Genomic DNA, 22,859 nt, shown 5'->3' on the forward strand with positions numbered 1-22,859 from the left:
AATAGATCTAGCAACTCAAAACTGGGCATCTATGAGACACTGTGGGCCATCAGCAGCAGAATTGTACTCAGACACGATCTGTAACCTCATGACCCAGCATATCCCCCACTCTACCATTACCATCAAGCCAGGGAATCAACCCTGGTTCAATGAAGAGTGCAGGAGGGCATGTCAGGAGCAGCACCAAACATACCTAAAAATGAGGTGTCAACCAGGTGAGCTACAACACAGGACTACTTGTGTGCCAAACAGCATAAGCAGCAAGTGATAGACAGAGCTAAGCAATCCACAACCAGTGGATCTGATCTAAACTCTGCAGCCCTGCCACATCCAGTTGTGAATGGTGGTGGGCAATTAAACAACTCACTGGAGGAAGAGACTCCACAAATATCCCCATTCTCAATGATGGAGGAGCCCAGCACATCAGTGCAAAAGATGAGGCTGAAGCATTTGCTACAATCTTCAGCCAGAAGTGCCGAGTGGATGATCCATCTCAGCCTCCTCCAGAGGTCCCCAGCATCACAGATGCCAGTCTTGAGCCAATTCGATTCACTCCACAAGATATCAAGAAATGGCTGAAGGCACTGGATACTGCAAAAGCTATGGGCCCTGACAATATTCCAGCAATAATACTGAAGACTTGTGCTCCAGAACTTGCCATGCCCCTAGCCAAGCTGTTCCAGTACAGCTACAACACTGGCATCTACCTGGCTATGGGGGAAAATTGCCCAGGTATGTCCTGTGCACAAAAAGCAGGACAAATCCAACCCAGCCAATTACTGCCCCATTAGTCTACTCTCCATCATCAGTAAAGTAATGGAAGGGGTCATCAACAGTGCTATCAAGTGGCACTTGCTTAGCAATAACCTGCTCACTGATGCCCAGTTTGGGTTCTGCCAGGGCCACTCAGCTCCTGACCTCATTACTGCCTTGGTTCAAACCTGGACAAAAGAGCTGAACTCCTGAGGTGAGGTGAGAGTGACTGCCCTTGACATCAAGGCAGCATTTGACCGAGTGTGGCATCAAGGAGCCCTAGCAAAACTGGAGTCAATGGGAATCGGGGAAACTCTCCGCTGGTTGGAGTCATACCTAGCACAAAGGAAGATGGTTGTGGTTGTTGGAGGTCAGTCATCTCAGCTCCAGGACACCACAGCAGGAGTTCCTCAGGGTAGTGTCCTCTGCTACCTTTAACGTTATGTCATTCCCATTCTACATTAATTAGAGTAATTCAAGTCTCTGAACATCACTACTCTATTTCTGTTACATCCCTTTGAAATTTAGCTACATGTTTACTCATCTATCTCATTCTCGCTGTTTTGAGTTCTGTAAAAAAAAAAACTCCCAGCAATGTAACTGCTCCCACTCTGTCCCTCAACTCAAATCAAATAGATTCAGTCCTAGCAACTTGCCAAGGCTCCTTCAATAGCACCTTTCAAACCCGCGACCTCTACCACCTAGAAGGACAAGGGCAGCAGATGCCTGGAAACACCACCACCTGGAAGTATTAAACGTGTACTTTACATCTGTCTTCACAAAGAAACTTGATGAGGTGAAGGTTACACTAAGAGGTGAAGGAAGTTCTGGGCATGTTAGTAATAGAGAAGACATACTAAAAACAATAACATTACTGAAAATTGGTAAGTCACCTGGTTCAGATGTAATGAAAGGAGCAGAGGTAGAAATAAGTGAAATTGGTCACAATCTTTCAATACGCATTGGATACAGGGGCAGTGCACTAGGTCAGGAGGGTTACTGAAGTGATACCACTATTCAGCGAAAGGGATAAACCAAGAAACTACTGGCCAGTCAGTCTGACATCAGTGGTGGGACTGTCATTGGAAACCATTATCAGGGATTAAATATTTGGAAAGACATGAGTTTATTAAGGAGAGTTAGCATAGATATATTAAAGGTAAGTTGTGTCTGACTAGCTTGATTATATTCTTTGATGAGGGTTGATCGAGGTAGTGCAGTAGATGTTATATATATGGATTTTTGGAAGGCAGTGGTCAAAGTGTCACCCAGAGGCTTATTAAAGACATAGAAGTTGGTGAAATTAAAGGGGAAGTGATGAGATGGATACAAAACAGGATCAGTAACGGAGGCAAAGGTTGGTGGTGAATAGAAGTTTTTCAGATTGGGATATAGTTTGTGGTGGTGTTCCACTCTCTCTCTCTCTTTGTCCACCAGTTCTGTGATTTTTGTGTCACTTTTCTGCCTACTTTTCTCTGCTTTCACATCCCCTGCACTTTGACCTTTAATTATTTTGCAATTCAGATGTCTGGTTTTCTCTCTTAACCTCGTTCTACACCCAGTGAGTTTCCATATTGTGGGGTAAGAGAGTGGAGAAGTGGATATTACGGGTCTCAGCTGTTCCCTCTCCACCGCTCCAAGCCTTGTTGACATAGAGTCTAAGTGCTGGCAGGAAATGGTAAGACAGTGTTGGCTCTTCCAATCGCTGTGATGTGTTTGATAGCAGGACAGCAGATGACAGGGTTGGGCTTTGGGACCACTGTTTGTTGCTTGAAGTGTTCTTTATCTCATTTTGTTCCACAGCTGGAAGGTTCTACGCTCACAGTACCAGGAGACTCTGCAGAAACTGGAAACAAAAGCAGAGGTGGGAGTCCTTAGTTAAATCTTTTCTCCCTCCCTCCGTCTCTCATCTTTACTGTCAGCTCTGGCTCAGTAAGTAGCACTCTAACTGAATCACTTGGTTGTGGATGAAAACCCCTCTCCCGAGACTTAGCACATAATGCAGGCTGACACTCCAGTGCAGTACTGAGGGAGTGCCACACTGTCGGCGGGTCAGTACTGAGGGAGTGCCACACTGTCGGAGGGTCAGTATTGAGGGAGTGCCGCACTGTCGGAGGGTCAGTATTGAGGGAGTGCCGCACTGTCGGAGGGTCAGTATTGAGGGAGTGCCGCACTGTCGGAGGGTCAGTATTGAGGGAGTGCCGCGCCGTTGGAGGGTCAGTACCGAGGGACCGCCGCACTGTCGGAGGGTCAGTATTGAGGGAGCGCCGCACTGTGGGAGGGTCAGTACTGAGGGAGTGCTGCACTGTGGGAGGGTCAGTATTGAGGGAGCGCCGCACTGTCGGAGGGTCAGTACTGAGGGAGTGCCGCACTGTCAGAGGGTCTTTATTGCCCCCCAGCCCCTCCTCCCTCCCTGATGGGTGAAGGTGACTAGTTAAAGAATATTTTGGATTATGGAATTGTTGAGGTGGTGAGATAATTGTACACAATTTGTTTTTTCAAAGGAAAACCTGGTTTCAGTGACAGCGAAGGATTGGTGCAGCGAGGCAGATGACTGGGGGTTGGATGATTCTCCTGAGCTCAGCACTGAGGAGTTACTGAGTCTCGGAGCTGCTCAGGCCCCACCTTCGCTGTCGGACAGAGAGATCGGCGTTCAGACCACCAGGCTGGAGGGTCTCAGTCTGCTGGAGAATGCGGAGGGGAAGGGGCTGGTTACTCGAGCTCCTGTGCCAGTTTTCCAGCCTTTCTATATCAGCGTGATGGAAGAGGAGGATTACACATTGGAAACTGGCTTCAGCCATGAGCAGGAACTGCTCCAGGAGTACCAGAGGAGGGAAGGAATCAACGTTGAACAGTTAGCTTTCTCCAGGTGAGAGGAGCTTTGTGTCTCAAATAGTTTGACTGAGTTTATAAACTACCAGGAAAGGCTGAACAGAATTCAACCACTCCCCCCGGATGAGACAGGGCTGAATGGTAACCAGATAGAGATCACCATTAAAATTAAAGGGGGTTCAATGGGGTAAACATAAGAAAACATTTCCACTTGTGGGGAGACCAGAACTGGGAGACAACTATATAAGAGTCACTAATAAATCCAATCGAAAATTCAGGAGAAACTTCTTTACCCAGAAAGTGGCTGAGGTGAATGATATAGATTTTTTTCAGTCGTTCATGAGATGTGGGTGTCGTTGGCTGGGCCAGCATTTACCACCCATCCCTAGTTGCCCTTGAGAAGGTGGTGGTGAGCTGCCTTCTTGAACCGCTGCAGTCCATGTGGTGTAGGTACACCCACAGTGCTGTTAGGGAGGGAGTTCCAGGATTTTGACCCAGTGACAGTGAAGGAACGGTGATATATTTCCAAGTCAGGATGGTGAATAACTTGGAGGGGAACTTCCAGGTGGTGGTGTTCCCATGTGTCTGCTGCCCTTGTCCTTCTAGAAGATAGTGGTCTTGGGTTTGGAAGGTGCTGTCTAAGGAGCCTTGGTGCAAACTGCAATGCATCTTGTAGATGGTACACACTGCTGCTACTATGCGTCAGTAGTGGAGGGAGAGAATGTTTGTGGATGTGATGCCAATCAAACAGGCTGCTTTGTCCTGGGTGGTGTCAAGCTTCTTGAGTGTTGTGGGAGCTGCACTCATCCAGGCAAGTGGGGAGTATTCCATCACATTCCTGACTTGTGCCTTGTAGATGGTGGACAGGGTTTGGGGAGTTAGGAGGTGAGTTACTTGCCACAGGATTCCTAGCCTCTGACCTGCTCTTGTAGTCACAGTATTTATATGGCTAATCCAGTTCAGTTTCTGGTCAATGATAATTCCAGGATGTTGATAGTGGGCGATTCAGTGGTGGTGATGCCATTGAACACCAAGGGGCAATGGCTAGATTCTTTCTTGTTGGAGATGGTCATTGATTCTCACTTGTCAGCCTAAGCCTGGATATTGTCCAGGTCTTGCTGCATTTGGACATGGACTGCTTCAGTATCAGGAGTCGTGAATGGTGCTGAATGTTGTGCAATCATCAGTGAACATCCCCACTTCTGACCTTATGATGGAAGGAAGGTCATTGATGAAGCATCTGAAGATGGTTGGGCCGAGGACACTACCCTGAGGAACTCCTGCAGTGATGTCCTGGAGCTGAGATGACTGACCTCCAACAACCACAACCATCTTCCTTTGTGCTGGGTATGGCTCCAACCAGTTGAGAGTTTTCCCCCTGATTCTCATTGACTCCAGTTTTGCTAGGGCTCCTTGATGCTACACTCTGTCAAATGCTGCCTTGATGTCAAGGGCAGTCACTCTCACTTCACCTCACGGGTAGCTCTTTTGCCCATGTTTAAACTAAGGAGCTGAGTGGCCCTAGAAAAACCCAAACTGGGTATCGGTGAGCAGGTTATTGCTAAGCAAGTGCTGCTTGATAGCACTGTTGCTGACACCTTCCATTACTTTACTGATGATGGAGAGTAGACTGATGGGGCGGTAATTGGCCGTGTTGGATTTGTCCTGCTTTTTGTGTACAGGACATACCTGGGCAATTTTCCACATAGCCAGGTAGATGCCAGTGTTGTAGCTGTACTGGAACAGCTTGGCTAGGGGCGCGGCAAGTTCTGGAGCACAAGTCTTCAGTACTGTTGCCAGAATATTGTCAGGGCCCATAACCTTTGCACTATCCAGTGTCTTCAGCCGTTTCTTAATATCACGTGGAGTGAATCGAATTGGCTGGAGACTGGCATCTGTGATGTTGGAGACCTCCAGAGGAGGCCGAGATGAATCATCCACTCAGCACTTCTGGCTGAAGATTGTAGCAAATTCTTCAGCCTTATCTTTTGCACTGATGTGCTGGGCTCCTCCATCATTGAGGATGGGGATATTTGTGGAGCCTCCTCTTCCAATGATACCAATTTTGTGTCCATGTGCTCATCTGACATTGCTAGTCTGTTCAACAGTGTTGCACCTAAGGAAGCCATAGATATTTGCCCTGCAGCCTTATATCATGGTGATCTGGACCCACCACCATTGCAATGCTCAGCATTCATTGAACTTATGAACTCGGCAACTCATTCAGTTGAGTTCAGTTTTAATGTATTACCAAATACATGGTTTTCCATGGGATCCCCTCTAGGCCCAACTCTTGCAAACATCTTTGTTGGGTTCCATGAGAAACGTGTCTTTCATGGAATAACACCCAGCCTCTCACCCCTCATATATTTCCAATATGTGGATGATACGCTTGCTATATTTTAAATCCACAGCTGCAAGTAATAATTTCCTTGCATGTCTTAATGGGCTCCATCCTTCACTCAAATTCACCTTTGAAATGGAGCAGTTAAATTAACTCCCTTTTCTTGACACCCTAGTTGAAAAATCTGCCGGGGTGGTCTTTACCCCAGTATACTGCAAGCCTAGCTTCACCGGTCAATATAAACATTGAGACTCTTACAGTTCCACAGGCTATAAGATTGGCCTCATCGGCAAACTCATAAACAGGGCCTGAGCCATTTGGTCACCTTACAAGCTTGATGTTGAGCTAGGGCACATCAAAGACATCCTGCGGGATAATAGCTACCCTGATCAGATCATTTCCCACTGTGTATCACGCAAACTCATGAGCGGGCCTAAGGCTGTCACTTTTGGCACTGAAAAGTGCCCAGTCTACCTCAGATTACCCTGGAGGGGTAAGGTTTCTCAAAAATGTGAGCAACAGGTGAAGCTAGCTGTTTCACGCTGCTACTATGCAGTAGCAACACAAGTGGTATTGGCCACTGACAGGATGCTGCCGTATGCCAAAAAGACTTTCTGCCTATCACACAAATGAGTAATGTGGTGTATGAATTTCAGTGCCAGTGTGATGCTAGGGATGTAGGGTGTACGTCCCAAAGACTGGTGGATCGTCTCAAACAGCCTGTCCCAGCCGCTGTTTGTAACGGGGAGGGTACAGACCGTACCCAACCAGCCCATCCTTACAAAACTCAAAACACAGTCTCCAACATTAGATGTGATTCCACGATGGGACAACATTTACTAAATAATCCTCAGGGTGCTAAGAAATACACTGACAGCTAATTTAAGATTGTCAGTCGGGCTCCGAGTGTGGCACGTTTGCGTTTACTGGAAGCTACATATTTTAATGCACGGGGCCTTGCTCCTTGCAGACAGAAAGAACATGTACACACACTATACCTGTTTCAGCTAAACAAAATAAGTGACAGCCATTTGCTGATTCATTCCTCAGGGCAAGGCTTTGACCAATCAGGGTCAAGCGGTCTGGTTTAAATTTCAAACAATGCTTGGCAGTTAACTGTCAGTCACCATCATTGGTACATTCTCCATGGCAATGCCATTTGCCAACCAATCAGCACTCTCTTCACATACAATATAAACTGTTGTTTGTCCCCTTATATGGGTATTCTTGCGAGTGTCCTGATGAGTGCAAGACGACCAGCTTCGACAAGCCTCTTTTTTCAGCAATGGTGACAGAGTGAGATAAATGGTAGGAGGAGGCTCATGTGGAGTAAAAACACCAGCACAGAGCAGTTGGGTCGAATGGCCTGTTTCTTTGCTGTAAACACCATGTCCTCTCCCTAGTGAATCCGGGTGGGGAGGTGACCTATTCAGAACAGCCTGTGCTGGGGGTGAGCTGATTAGCTTTAGTGCTCCCATTAACTGTGAATCAACATGTTGCTCTCTCATCTCTCGATTGCTATTCCTATGGTTCCTGCTCCTGATGACAATCCTGTTCCAGTGGATGTGACTGTGGATATGGGAAGACAATGGCTGATCTGAGAGCGAGATAGTGAGTGTGTGAGAGAACGATACAAAGCTCTGTTTAGGCTCCATCAGGAGTAACGGCGTTCCGTTCTGATCCCTGTATTTCAGGATTGGCTTTGTAGGGGGGTGTTGGGCAGATTCGCCAGAACAATACCAGGGATCGAAGGGTTAAATTTATGATAACAAGTTACATAGACATGACTTGTACTCCCTTGTGTTTAGAAAATTGAGGGCTGATTTAATTGAGGTGTTTCAAACAGTAAGAAGGATTTGATAGGGTAAATAGAGAGAAACTGTTTTCTCTAGTGGGAGAAATACAGAAAGAGGCGAATAATCTGAATATTTGAGCCAAGCCTTTCAGGGGTGATGTTTGGAAGCATTTCTTCACACAAAGGATAGTGGAAATCTGGAACTCGCTCCCCCACAAAAGATGTGGTTGCATGGCAGGGGGATCAGTTGAGACCAATTAATGGATTTTTGTTGGGTTAGGGTATTGAGGGAAAAGGGAGCAAAGCGGGATTAATAGATGAGTCATGATCTGACTGAATGATGGAATAGGTTTGAGGGGCTGAATGGCCTCCTCCTGTTCCTGTGTAACAGGCTCGAGGGGCTGAATGGCCTCCTCCTGTTCCTGTGTAACAGGCTCGAGGGGCTGAATGGCCTCCTCCTGTTCCTGTGTTCCTATATTGGGTGAGGACAAGATTGGGTTTTGATGTAGTCACCGAGCTGAGTCTATACAAGGCTCGCACGTGAAGAATGAGCACCAGATGTGATCCTGACATCCTGGAATCCCACCCTGCATCAGGGCAAGAACTTTGCTCCTGGTCCTGAGGTCAATGATTGAAATCCATGTAAGATTTTTCTTGCTCCTAGCTGTGAAGATGATGGAGGTACAGAAGCATACGAGAAGGGTAAAGTCCGACATGGAGACAGAACGTTCGTCAAATTCATGAAACGGATTTCCAGCTGTCCTGAACAGATTCTAAGGTTTGTGTTGCCGTGAATTGTATTGGAGCCAAAAACATGGGGCAGCAAAGTGGAGAATCCAAACTGGGCTTATTCAAAGCATTGATCAATCAGCCATTGCACTGGGGAATCAAAACCATGGTCCCTCAGTGAGGTTACAGGGCAGATCATCATTCAACCAAGAGGCAGTAACATAATCAAATATTCCATCCATTAACTTTACTCTATACATTATATTATTTGTGGTTAAATAGCAAGTGATGGAAATTTGTGATACATATGGTTAGCGTCGTTTGACATGTAGTTCAATACAAACTGAGGAGTTAGGAGATGCAAAGCTGAAGGGCTAGGGCATCACTGATGGTGGGAGGGTGTTACTACAACGTGACTGTTTACATACATCATTTCCATTGTAAACATGACATAGGGATCTATAATGGGAAGAATTGACACAAAAGTGTCAGTAATGTGACAACATGGTAAAAGTGCACAAAGTAATAACAAAATGAGATACACTATAGATTGTTCCTTGTGGTGCATTGTTGCCAATCATGTATCCCAGTGGCAAAGAACTTTATGACCAGCTTCCTAAGTAACATTCTGAACACATTCCATCAATGCACAGCTACCATCGCCCATGGCAGATCTACACCTCATTTTCAAATCCCCTCCCTATCTCTGTAATCTCCTCCAGCTCTGCATCCCTCCGAGATAGCTGTACTCCTCTGATTCTGTGAAGCACCTTGGGACATTTTACTACGTTAAAGGTGCTACATAAATGCAAGTTGTTGTTGTTCTGGGTGAGAAGATGATGTTGTATTGGAATGTCAGTCTGCTCGGAATGATATTTACACCTTATGCTTTTCTGGTTTTGACTTTTGTGACCTTAGGTATTGCTGGAATGGGAGCCCCTTACTGCTCTCCTCACCCCCTGTGGGAATCAAGACAGCCACTCCAGCGTGTGGAGTGTGTGGCAGTGCCAGGGTTTTTGAGTTCCAGCTGATGCCAGCCCTGGTCAACATGCTGAAAAGTGCGAGCAGTGAAGGTAGGTGGCAGAATCAGGACCCCTTCTGCCAATGGCTGATGGAACCTGGAGGGTTAAAATTTCAGAATCTTGCCTCCTATTGTCACACTATGTTTATAATGTACCTGAGATGCTGAAGAGAGACTTGCATTTATATAGTGCCTTTCACCACATCCCAGGACTATTCCAGAATACCTTACAATGAATGAAGAGTATTTACTGTGGTAATGTCGGAAATGCAGCAGCCAATTTGCACACAGCAAGCTCCCACAAACAGGAATGAGATTGTAAGATCATAAGAAATAGGAGGAGTAGGCCATTCAGCCCCTCGAGCCTGCTCCTCCATTCAGTAAGATCATGGCTGATCTGATTGTGGCCTTAACTGCCCATCCCTTCGACTCCCTTGTTGATCAAAACCCTGTCTCACTCAGCCTTGAATATATTGAGTGACCGAGCCTCCACTGCTCCGTGGGAGAGAATTCCAAAGACTAACAAACCTCAGAGACAAAAATTCCCCCTCAGCTCTGTCTTAAATTGGAGATCACTTATTTTTAAACTGTGCCCCCTGGTTGTAGATTTCCCCCCCCACCAAGAGGAAATGTTCTCTCAGCATCTACCCCGTCAAACCCCCTCAGAACCTTATATGTTTCAATAAGGTCACTACTTATTAGAGTTTAGGAGATCAAGAATAGGGCCAACCTGCTTAACCTTTCATCATAAAACAAACCTTATCCCAGGAATCAGCTGAGTGAACCTTCTCTGAACTGCTTCCAATGCAAGTAGGGAAACTAAAACTGGACACAGTGCTCCAGACACAGTCCCAGCCAACACCCTGTACAGCTGAAGCAAGACTTCCTAACTTTTATACTCCATCCTCTTGCAATAAAGTCAAACTCTCCATTTACCTTCCTAATCACTTGCTGTACCTGCATTGCTGACTTCTAGTGATTCATGTACCGGGTCACCCAGAATCTCACAGTGCAGAAGAGGCCCTTCGGCCCATCGAGTCTGCACCGACACATGAGAAACACCTGACCTACCTACCTAATCCCATTTACCAGCATTTGGCCCATAGCCTTGAATGTTATGAGGTGCCAAGTGCTCATCCAGGTACTTTTTAAAGGATGTGAGGCAACCCGCCCTCCACCACCCTCCCAGGCAGCACATTCCAGACCCTCACCACCCTCTGGGTAAAAAAGTTTTTCCTCACATCCCCCCTAAACCTCCTGCCCCTCACCTTGAACTTATGTCCCCTTGTGACTGACCCTTCAACTAAGGGAACAGCTGCTCCCTATCCACCCTGTCCTTGCCCCTCATAATCTTGTACACCTCGATCAGGTCGCCCCTCAGTCTTCTCTGCTCCAACGAAAACAACCCAAGTCAATCCAACCTCTCTTCATAACTTAAATGTTTCATCCCAGGCAACATCCTGGTGAATCTCCTCTGCACCCCCTCCAGTGCAATCACATCCTTCCTATAATGTGGTGACCAGAACTGCACACAGTACTCCAGCTGTGGCCTCACCAAGGTTCTATACAACTCCAACATGACCTCCCTACTTTTGTAATCTATGCCTCGATTGATAAAGGCAAGTGTCCCATATGCCTTTTTCTCCACCCCACTAACATGCCCCTCCACCTTCAGAGATCTATGGACACACACGCCAAGGTCCCTTTGTTCCTCAGAACTTCCTAGTGTCATGCCATTCACCCAGATCCCTCTGTGCCACTGAGTTCTACAATCTCTATTTAATAAAAAAAATCTGCTTTTCTATTCTTCCTGCCGAATTGGACAACCTAATTTTCCTACATTAGACTCCCTATCTTTGCCCTCACTTAGCCCATCCATATCCCTTTGCAGACTCTGTGTATCCTCATGAAGGTAAATCTCCAGGAAATCTGTTTTGGTCATGTTGATTGAGGGATAAATATTGACCTGGACGACAGGGAGATCTCCCCTGCTCTTCATCCAATATTGGTCATGGGGTCTTTTCCTGGCCAATAGCAGATGGTGCCTCAGTTTAATGTCTCATCTGGAAGACGGCACCTCCAATAGTGTGGCACTCCCTCAGTACTGCAGTGGATGTCAGCTTAGATTATGTACTGAAGTCTGTGGAGTGGTGATTGAACCCACAACTTGGAGGTGAGATTGTTACTAACTGAGCTGACACAGTTAATACTAAACAGTGCACTGCAATTCCGAGCTCCCCAGCGTCAGATTTGGGATGGTCGGAGGGGGGAGGATACCCGAAGATGCGCTGGGGAATCCCTCTTGGACATTTGCAGGTCAGAGTTTGTACGGCAATTTCCCGGAAGTGCAAACTTCCCTCGAGTGATTGTCCTGCACTGGGAACTGCCCAAAAAAGCAATTTAATTTGCAAACTTCGGCTGATTCTGGCTGTGTTACACAAATAGTTACCCAGGTAAAGTTGGAAGAATTAAAACCTCTTCTAACTTCTGGGTAACTATTCTAAAGACCCAGACCGACAACCAACCTCCCAAACCGAACTCGCCCCTCACCCCACCCCCACCCCACCCCACCCACCAAAACCAGAATCTCCCACCCCCCCTTCCCCACCCCCCCAAACCGGACTCTCCCACCCCCGACAACCAACCCCCCCCAAACCAGAGTCTCCCACCCTCCCTCCCCCCCAACCAGACTCTCCCACCCCCGACAACCAACCCCCCCCAAACCAGAGTCTCCCACCCTCCCTCCCCCCCAACCAGACTCTCCCACCCCCGACAACCAACCCCCCCCAAACCAGAGTCTCCCACCCTCCCTCCCCCCCAACCAGACTCTCCCACCCCCGACAACACCCCCCCCCCCACAACCAGACTCTCCCATCCCCACCACTGTTTCCCAACCTCCCTGACTCCCCATGGGATTCCCCCCCACAACAGCCCTGACCCGAACCAAAACAGTCTCCTCCCCCCCGCCCCACCACCCCCCCCAAACGTAGGCACAACACCCCCTCCCCCACCCAGCCGGCCCGATCCCCACCTAAGGTCTGACCTCCGCTCCTCCCCTCGACCTCCGATCACTCCCCTCGACTTCTGATCCTCCACCCTCCCCCCCCGATTCATCCATTTAGCTTGCCCCCAGCCTGTCAGTTTCAATGGGACCTTTAACTTTCCTGGTTTACAGCAGCAATGCCATAAAAAGGGGGGAATGGGGGTGTGTCCTTCTCCAATCCGACTCTGCCGGACTAGGACCCTGAGCTTTGAGGACCTGCTGCATCCCACCCAGCCCGAGTTAGGTCAGGCACAGAAAAACCTTAGAGTCCGTCATTGAGCCGGGAGTGGCAATCTGATGCTGATCATCACTCTGGGGAAGTTACAACCCTGTATCACAATCTGTTTGCCTTTATTTGGATTCTTGCCCCCGATTCTATCTCTCAGTGGCATCAATCCTCACCTGAGCAGAGGTTCTCTACAATTGACCATCGGAATCTGAATAGAGAATCATAATTTTTACTGAACAGCAGAAGGCCACTCAGCCCTTTTCACCTGTGCTGACTTTCTGATAAACCTATTCTGTCCACTCCAAACACCCAGGGACACTGAGTGTCATGTGTGTACGTGTCAGAGTCACTGGAAGGTACCCACTGCGAGGAACCCAAGGCGATTTTTTTTCCCTATCGTTTTCTTGGATGAGATGTTGAACCGAAGACCCATCTGCCCTGTTGGGTGGTTGTTAAAGATCCTAAACGGTATTATTTTGAAGAAGAACAGGGAAGTTCTCCCCAGCATCTTGGCCAAAATTTATCCCTCAGCCAACATCATGAAAACAGATGATCTGGTCATTATCACGTTGCTGTTTGTGGGAGCTTGCGGTGTGCAAAGCAACTGCCAAGTTTCCTACATTAATCAGTGACTACATTTCACAAGTACTTCACTGGCTGTAAAGCACTTTGAGATGTCCCGATGAGGCATAGAGTCTAAAAGCTATGATAAATCGGTATAAAACACTGGTTAGGCCTCAGCTAGAGCATTGTGTCTATGTTCTGGACACCACACTTTAGGAAGGATGTAAAGGAGTTGGAGAGAGTGTAGAAAAGATTCAGGAGAATGGTTCCAGGGATGAGGAACTTCAGTTATGAAGACAGATTGGAGGAATTGGGGCTGTTCTCCTTGAAGAGACGAGAAGGTTGAGAGGCGATTTGATAGAGGTATTCACAATCATGAGGGCTCTGACAGATAGGGCACAGGGTCGGGGGGTGGGGGTGTCCTGTTCCCACATAGCACAGGATGTGCACTCCAGAGACTGGAGCTATCCTACCATTCCTCTATTTCATCAAATTTAGTACTTAAAACAATAAAGACTCAACAGCTACTCACTACCCTTCTGCTGATGCCACATTTTACTTAACACTTATCTGAAAAAAAAATCACATTTTTATTTTGCAGCTCCTTAGACTAACTTTCTGACTTTGGAGAAAGGGAAACATAGACTCATAGACATCTACAGAATAGGAGGAGGCCATTCGGCCCATCGTGTCCATGCTGGTCAGCAAAGATCTGACAACACTAATCCCATTTTCCAGCACTTGGCCCATAGTCCTGGAGGCTATGGCAACGCAAGTGAATATCTAAATACTTCTTAAATGTTACGAGAGTTTCTGACTCAACCACAGTGAGGTCAAGACACCCACCAGCATCTGGATAAAAATATTTCTCCTCAAATCCCCTCTTAGCTTTCTACCTCTTATCTTAAATCTATGCCCCCTGGTTATTGATCCCTCTACTAATGGAAAAAGTGCCCTCCTATCCACCCTATTTATACCCCTCATAATCTTATACACCTCTATCAGGTCCCCTCTCAACCTTCGCTGCTCCAAGGAAAACAACCCCAGCCTATCCAATCTTTCCTCATAGCTCACACCCTCCAGCCCAGGCAGCATCCGGGTAAATCTCCTCTGCACCCTCTCCAGTGCAATCGTATCCTGTGGAGACCAGAACTGCACACAGTACTCCAGTTGGTGCCTAACCAGAGTTTTATACAGTTCCAGCATAACCTCCCTGCTCTTGTATTCTACACCTCGACTAATAAAGGCAAGTGTCCCATGTTCCTTCTTAACCACCTTATCTACCTGCCCTGCTACCTTCAGGGATCTGTGGACATGCACACCAAGGTCCCTCTGATCTTCAGTAGTATCCATTGTCTGGCCATTCTTAGTGCAATCCCTTGCCTTGTTAGCCCTCCCCAAGTGCATTACCTCTCATTTTCCGGGTTGAATTCCATTTGCCACTGCTCTGCCCACCTGACCAGTCCATTGATATCCTCCTGCAGTTTACAGCTATCCTCCTCACTATTCACCCACTCTACCAATTTTCATGTGATCCGTGAACTTCTTGATCATACCCCCTACATTTAAGTCCAAATCATTTATGTACACCACAGACAGCAAGGGCCCCAGCACCGAGCCCTGTGGAACCCCACTGGAAACAGACTTCCAGACACAGAAACATCTCTCTACCATCGCCCTCTGCTTCCTGCTTCTCAGCCAATTTTGGATCCAACATGCCACTTTGCCTTGGATCCCCTGGGCTCTTACTTTCTTGACCAGTCTGCCATGAGGGACCTTATCAGAAGCCTTGCTAAAGTCCATGTAGACCACATCAAATGCATTACCCTCATCAACACTCCTCGTTCCTCAAAAAATTCGATCATATTTGTCAAACACGACTTTCCCTTATCAAACCCATGCTGACGATCTCTGATTAATCCATGTCTCTCTAAGTGCAGATATATTCTGTCCCTCAGAATTCTTCCTAGTAGCTTCCCCACTGCCAAGGTTAGACTGACTGGCCTGTAATTTCCGGGCCTATTCCTTCCTCCCTTTTTGAATAATGGGACGTTAGCAATCCTCTGGCATCTCACTGGCCAGAGAGGATTTGAAAATTACTGCCAGGGCCCCTGATATCTTTTCCCTTGCCTCCCTCAACATCTTGGGATACATCTCATCTGGGCCTGTGTTTTTATCCACTTTTAAGGTCACTAAACCCGCTAATACCTCCTCTACGTTAATTTCCTCTAGTCTCAGTCCTCCACCCTGATGTCTATATCTGCATCATCCTTTTCCATTGTGAAGACCAACACATTCCTTGAGGACTGTACCCACATCTCCCGGGTCCACACAGATTACCCCTATGGTCCCTAATTGGCCCTACTCTTTCCCTAATCCTTCTCTTGCTCTTTATATATTTTTTAAAAACTCCTTGGGGTTTTCCTTTATTCTACCCACCAATGCTTTCTCATGCACTTTCTTAATTTCCTTTTTAAGTCCCCCCTCTCCCCTGCACTTTTTATGGTAGTTCTGGTTACATTACAGGAAGGACGTAATAGCTGTGGAGAAAGTGCAGAGGAGGTTTACAAGAATGTTGCCAGGGTTAGAAAAGTGTAGCTATGAGGAGAGATTGGAGAGGTTGGGGTTATTTTCCTTAGAACAAAGAAGGCTGAGAGGTGACTTGGTTGAGGTGTACAAAATTATGAGGGGAATAGATAGAGTGGACAGGATAAAATTGTTTCCCTTGGTGGACAATTCTAGAACCAGGGGACATAGATTCAAGATAAGTGGCAGAAGGTGTAGGGGCGACATGAGGAAGAACTTTTTTACGCAGAGGGTAGTGGGTGTCTGGAATTCGCTGCCCAAGTTGGTGGTAGAGGCAGAAACTTTAAACACTTTTAAAAAGTACCTGGATCTGCACCTTAAGCACTGTAAGCTGCAGGGCTATGGGCTGGGTGCAGGAAGGTGCGATTAGAAAGGGCCCTGGGTGTCCTCGGGCTGACATGGACAAGATGGACCAAATGGCCTCCTTCTGTGCTGTAACTTTTCTATGGTTTTCTATGGACTCAGCCATATTGAGCCCTCTGTGTCTGTCATAAGCTTCTTTTTCTTAATCCTAACCTTATGTCCCTTGACATCCAGAGTTCTCCCTTTGGTACCCCTGTTTGTCTTTACGGGAACATATCTGCCCCGTACTCTCGCTATTACCTCCTTGAATGCCTCCAACTGCTCTAAGACAGTTTTAGCTGCAAGTAGCTGCTCCCAGTCCACTTGGGCCAAACCATATCTCGTCTTCGTAAAATGAGCCTTTCCTTAGTTTAGAACTTTTATTCCCGGTCCAACCTTATCCTTTTCCATAACTATCCTCAATCTAACTGAGTTATGGTCACTATCTCCTAAATGCTCCCCTACTGATATGCCTTTCACCTGCCCGCTACAATATTCACCAGCTAATTACTTCATGGCTTTCCTATGATGTCAGAGTTAGATTTTTTTTCCCCTTCCTCTTCTGCAAAACTGAGCACAAATGTCAGTCTGCTGGTCACCTCCTTTTCCTCCTCTTGTTGCTGCTGATGTCTCCAATCAGTCTGCGCCCTTCCTAAGATGGGCTGAATGGCCTCCTTCTGAGCTGTGTTCTATTCCTCTCAGGCTGTGAGCTTGTCTGGACTTACTGTTTGAAATTAAAAACTAAGCAAGTTAAACAATTCTTTTGCAGAGGTGGGTGTGGAATTCGGGACGGTTTTGATCTACACGTGTGAGAAGAGTTGTTGGGCTCCCAGTAATCAGACACCCCTCGAGGAATGTGCCGTTGTACAGGGAGATCCAGACCAGTGCTTTTTCAGATAGGTGTTAATCACTTGTAATCTGGTTCTAAATAAAAACCAAATGTTTAATTTAAAACCTGTAGCTCTGCTGTTGGAATAAAGTTGTGAGCTGGAGTCAGTGCTAGGAATCTGACTGCAAGTCTACGTATGGCCACCAGGTGGATCTACACTCCCACATGACAAGCAAAAGAAAGAAAGAGTTGCCTTAATTTAGCACCTTTCACAACCTCGAGAATTCCCAAAACACTTTACACCCAATGAAGTACATTCTGAAGTGCAGCCACAGCTAGAACCTAGGAAGGTGGCAGCAATCTGCACATTCTCCTCAGATAGTGCAGTCCATGTCCAAATGCAGCAAGACCTGGACAATATCCAGGCTTGGGCTGACAAGTGGCAAGTAACATTCACACCACACAAGTGTCAGGCAATGACCATCTCCAACAAGAGATTCCAACCATCGCCCCATGACATTCAACAGCATTACCATCACTGAATTCCCCCACTACCAACATCCTGGGGGTTACCATTGACCAGAAACTGAACTAGACCAGCAATTTAAATACAAGAGCAGGTGAGAGGCTAGGAATCCTGTGATGAGTAACTCACCTCCTGATTCCCCAAAGTCTGTCCACCATCTACAAGGCACAAGTCAGGAGTGTGATGGAATACTCTCCACTTGCCTGGATGCCTCCCACAACACTGAAGAAGCTTGACACCATCCTGGCCAATGCAGCCCACTTGATTGGCAGCCCATCCACAAACATTGATTCCCTCCACCACCCACACAGTAGCAGCAGAATGTATCACCTACAAGATGCACTGCAGGAATTCATCAAAGCTCTTTCGACAACACCTTCCAAACCCACGACCACTACAATCTAGAAGAACAAGGGCAGCAGATAGATGGGAACATCACCACCTGGAAGTTCCCCTCCAAGTCACTCACCATCCTGACTTGGAAATATATCACCGTTCCTTCACTGTCGCTGGGTCAAAATCCTGGAACTCTCTTCCTAACAGCACTGTGGGTGTACCTACACCACATGGACTGCAGCGGTTCAAGAAGGCAGCTCACCATCACCTACTCAAGGGCAATTAAGGATTGGTAATAAGTGCTGGCCCAGCCAGAGAAGCCCACGTCCCATGAACTAATTTTTAAAAATTACAAAATCCCACAATAGCAAGCAGATAACCTGAATTTTTTTTGTGATGTCAATTGAGGTTTAACTATTGGTTGGGAAAATGGGGAGAACCTACCCTGCTGTTATTCAGAACAGTGCCATGGATCTTTTACATTTAACTGCTGGGGCAGACAGGGTCTCAATTTCATGTTCCATTTGAAAGACAGCACCACTGACAGTGCAGCCGCACCTCATTGCTACTCCTCTGACACTGCAGCAATCCCTTAGTATTACCCCTCTGACAACGCGGTGCTCCCTCAGCACTGGCCCTCTGACAGTGCAGCACTCCCTCAGCACTGGCTCTCCGACAGCGCGGCACACCCTCAGCACTGACCCTCCGACAGTGCGGCACTCCCTCAGCACTGGCCCTCCGAGAACGTGGCGCTCCCTCAGCACTGGCCTTCCAACAGTGTGGCACTCTTTCAGTACTGGCCCTCCCACAGTGTGGCACTCCTTCAGTACTTAATACTTGAGTGTTGATGGACCCTGGACACATCACAGCAGAGCTTGATGATATTTCTAATCTACATGCTCCGCTTGGCAAAATCATCCAAAAGCACAGCATCAGTTTCCAAATGGACCCTAGAGACACCCAGCTCTACCTCGCCACCTGTCTTGTTGCTAAATTATCATACTGCTTATCTGACATTGAGTATTGGATGAGCAGAAATTTCCTATTAAAAATTATTAAGACTGAAGCCATTAATTACAATCCGCGCTTCGAAGTTCCGTAGTTAAATCTCTCCCTCTCCATTGCAAGGGAGTGAGATTAAGTCTGAGATTAAGCCAGTCTGTTCATAACCTTGGTGTCACATCTGATCCTGAGATGAGCTTCCAGCTTCATGTTCATGGATCACAAAAATATTCCCACCTCCATAACATCATCCTACTTCACCCATCTCAGCTCACCTGCTGTGGAAATCCTCATTCATACCTTTGCTACTTCTAGACTTGTCTATTCCAACGCACTTGGGTTGGCTTCCCACATTCTACCCTTCGTAAACTTCAGGCCATCCGAAATTCTGTTCCCCATGTTTTAACTCACACCAAGTCCTGCTCCCCTGTCACCCATACTTGCCTTGGTTCCAAATCCCTTCATGACCTCACCCCTCCCTATAATCTTCCCAGGCCTGCAGCCCTTCAAGATCTTTGCATTCCTGTGTTTCTGGCTTTTTGTGTTTTCCCAATTATAATTGCTCCACCATTGGTGATCGGCCATCATTTGCCTCGGCCCCAAGCTCTGGAATTCCCTCCTTAAATCTCTCCGCCTTGCTACCTCACTTCCCTTTTTAAGACACTCCTTAAAACCTACCAGATGTGATCATCCGATCTAATATCTCCTTATGTGGTTCAGTGTCATGCTTTATGATGCTCTGTGAAGCAAGATGGTTTATATTAAAGGTGCTATATAAATATAAGTTGTTGTTGTTAACCTCACTCAATATTCAAAGCCCATTTATCAATGGGGGTTACCAGACAGCAACCAGGAAATTGGGATTTCGCACACTTCATCCCCAGTGTAGAGATCCATTGCAATGCTACCTGGGCAGAATATCAACTAATTCAAGATTAATAAACCTGCTCCCGGTCTGAATGCTTCAATGCCACATCAGTGCTTCTAGCAGCAGGAAGTAGTGTCTTTTCTGTATACATCGCATTTGGAGTTATAAAGAATCATAGAATGATTACAGCATAGGAGGACATTTGGCCCATTGTGTCAATGCTGGCTCTTTATATGAACTATTCTCACTTTCCTGCAATTTCCTCACAATCCTGAAACCTTTTTTCTCTTCAGGTGCTTATCCAGTTCTCTTTTAAAAGCCATGATTGAACTTCCCTCCACTACTCCCTCAGGCAGTGCATTCCAAATCCTGACCACTCGCTGTGTAAATCAAATCTTTTCTCATGTCGCTGTAGGTTTATTTGCCAATCACTTTATATCTTTCCATCTGATTCTCAACAGTTTTAACCAAAGAGAACAGCTCTCCCCATCTACTCTGTCCAGAACCTTTATGATTTTGAATACCTCTTATCCATGCTTCTCTCAAACCTCTCTTTCTATAAAGAGAGCAACCCCAGCTTCTCCAATCTCTCCTAATAGCTGAAATACCTCATTGTTGGCATTCTCTCCAAAGCCTTCACATTCTTCCTATTGTGGTGGCCAGAATTGGACACAATTCTCCAGTTGAGGCCCAACAAGTGTTATACAACGTTTCACCATAACTTCCTTGCTTTTCACTCTGCTTTGATTTTTAAAGCCCAGGATCCTGATGCCTTATTAACTGCTTTCTCAACCTGCCCTACCATCTAGAATGATGTGTGCATATATATCCCCAAGATCCTCTGTTTCTGTGCCCCTTTTAGATTTCTACCCTTTATATTGCCTATATTACTCCTACCAAAATTTAAACTTCACATTTCTCTGCATTAAGTTCCATCTGCAACGTGCCCACACATTCCACCAGCCTATCTCCTCTTGAAGTCTATCACTGCCCTTCTCATATTTACATCACATCCATCTTTCAGATGATGATGTTAAACCAAGGCTGTCCACCCATAACAAGATCCCATGGTAATATTCAAAGGAGCAGGGGAACTCTCCCCAGTGTCCTGGCCAATATAAGGGGCAAGCCATTTAAACTGAAATGAGGGGGGATTTCTTCACTCAGAGGGTAGTGAATCTTTGGATCTCTCTACCCCAGAGGGCCATGGAAGCTCAACCATTATGCTCAAGATGGAAATCGATAGATTTCTAGGTACTAATAACATCAAATGATATGGGGATGGTGCAGGGAAATGGGGTGGAGTTAAACTATCAGTGATGATCTAGCTGAATGGCAGAGCAGGTTGGAAGGGCTGGATAGCTCACCCCTGCTCTTATATTCCAATAGTTCATTCTCAACCAACACCTAAAAACAGGTGATGTGGCCATTGATGTCATTTTTCTTTGTGAGAGCAGGTTGTGACATTTCCTACCTTACAGCAGTGACTATACTTTCAAAATTACTTCACTGCCCATGAAGTGCTTTGGGAAATCCCAAAATCACAAAGGACGCCATATCAATTGCTTCATAATGCACAACATTTAAAAAAAATATCATTCTCAGGATACTGAATGGAAAGGCATCCAGCCATCCCCAACTTCCCTTGAGAAAGCAGTGAGCTGTCTTCCCCAGCCAGCGCTGCAGCCCACGTGGTGAAGGTGCTGTGAAGGAGGCACCAGGATTTTGACCCAACAACGCTGAAGGCAATATACAGACAACAGAAACGAGTTGCGTGGCAAACCAAATGTTATAAATCAATAGAAACCAAGTTTAAAAAATATAGAAATGTTAAATGTGCACCTTTAATAAAGTAAATTTAATTATATAGGCTTAAATGGTGAAATACAAAAAAAATTACAATTGCAGTTCCAAAATGTTCTGCTTTGACTCTTGACTTCAAGTGAAGCCATCAGAGAGGATGAGCTGTCCTGGGCCCTTGGCAGTTTATGGCAGGAACACCAACAAGAGAGGAAGTAGAAATGTAAAAGAGGGAAAATTCTGCAGGATTCCCCTAAACACCATCACAGCCCTACGATTTGAAGGGTCAGCAAGGTGAAATAAAACAAAAAAACCACCCCTGTCCAGGAACTCCAGAGAAGGGAGAAAGGCCCTGTTCACCACTCAAACCATAACTAAACCACACAGTGTTAGTCGGCACAAACACAAACAGCACAGCTTGTGGGACTGCAGTCTCTCTCTTGCCTGCCCTGTGTTTGCAAAGCTGATACACCTGGGACTGGTAGGTGCCATTGTCAACATCTGGCACAGTTTTTGGTTGTGGGTGGATATGCCATTGACATTTACAGCTCCAGTATAGCTGACCACACTGAACCTCACACCTTTAAGAGTATTCAGGAGTTTAGCAATTTCTATCCATTTTGTTAATCTGTACAAACTCCTGAACTGGTTTTAGTCTCTTGATTTGGGGGCAGGTGGGGGGAGAGCAGTGGGGGTTGGTGAGAAATTTCCAAGTATTTTTTTCTCTACGGCTCTGAGTATTTTTTTGATATTTTGCCTGTCCCAAGAGATAACCTGCTTCAGGAGATGGGGGCAGAGGGAGTGTTTGCTCCAATCATCATGGTGTGGGGTAGGCTTGATGAATCAATACTTGTTTTTCTTCCACATCAGTTTCTTGTGTATCTGATGAGAACAAACTGTTTGACCAAATCTGAACAGCAAAGAGTAAAAGTTTTGAATTCTTTTAAGAAAAAAAGCAAATTACAGAAGTGAGAGAGTTGGACACAGGCAATCCAACACCTATTATCCGACTGTAACTATATCAAGTGTCTGGACAGGAACATTCTTCTTTTCTCTGTAAATGAAGTTTTAAAAATTTCCTTTTACTAAAACAGTATCAAATGTTTCATACCATGACAGGTATTGATGAAAGCACAGGCCTGCACAGGCTACTGTTCACACTTGGAAAGCTAATGCCAGCCTGCACCTCTGACACAATCGAACCTTGTTTTGCTCATCCTTGATTGGGCAAATGAGAACATAGAGTCACTGTTGAAGCAG

At 46.3% G+C, this 22,859-nt stretch overlaps 1 protein-coding gene across 2 annotated transcripts in view; it reads left to right on the forward strand.

Annotated features, from left to right (window-relative positions):
- pdcd2l (programmed cell death 2-like) overlaps nt 1-17,192 on the forward strand; it is a 51,233-nt gene extending 34,041 nt beyond the window's left edge. For both annotated transcript variants that reach the window (XM_041192263.1, XM_041192262.1), the window contains exons 3-7: nt 2,557-2,617; nt 3,258-3,622; nt 8,389-8,502; nt 9,372-9,526; nt 17,008-17,192. In XM_041192263.1, the coding sequence (XP_041048197.1) occupies nt 2,557-2,617; nt 3,258-3,622; nt 8,389-8,502; nt 9,372-9,526; nt 17,008-17,138 (826 nt within the window). In that variant the 3' untranslated portion in view covers nt 17,139-17,192. The remainder of the gene's footprint in view (nt 1-2,556; nt 2,618-3,257; nt 3,623-8,388; nt 8,503-9,371; nt 9,527-17,007) is intronic.
- The last annotated feature ends 5,667 nt before the right edge of the window (nt 17,193-22,859 follow it).

The sequence above is a fragment of the Carcharodon carcharias genome, chromosome 7 (assembly GCF_017639515.1).
Source record: "Carcharodon carcharias isolate sCarCar2 chromosome 7, sCarCar2.pri, whole genome shotgun sequence".
In the NCBI taxonomy this organism is placed as follows: Eukaryota; Metazoa; Chordata; class Chondrichthyes; order Lamniformes; family Lamnidae; genus Carcharodon; species Carcharodon carcharias.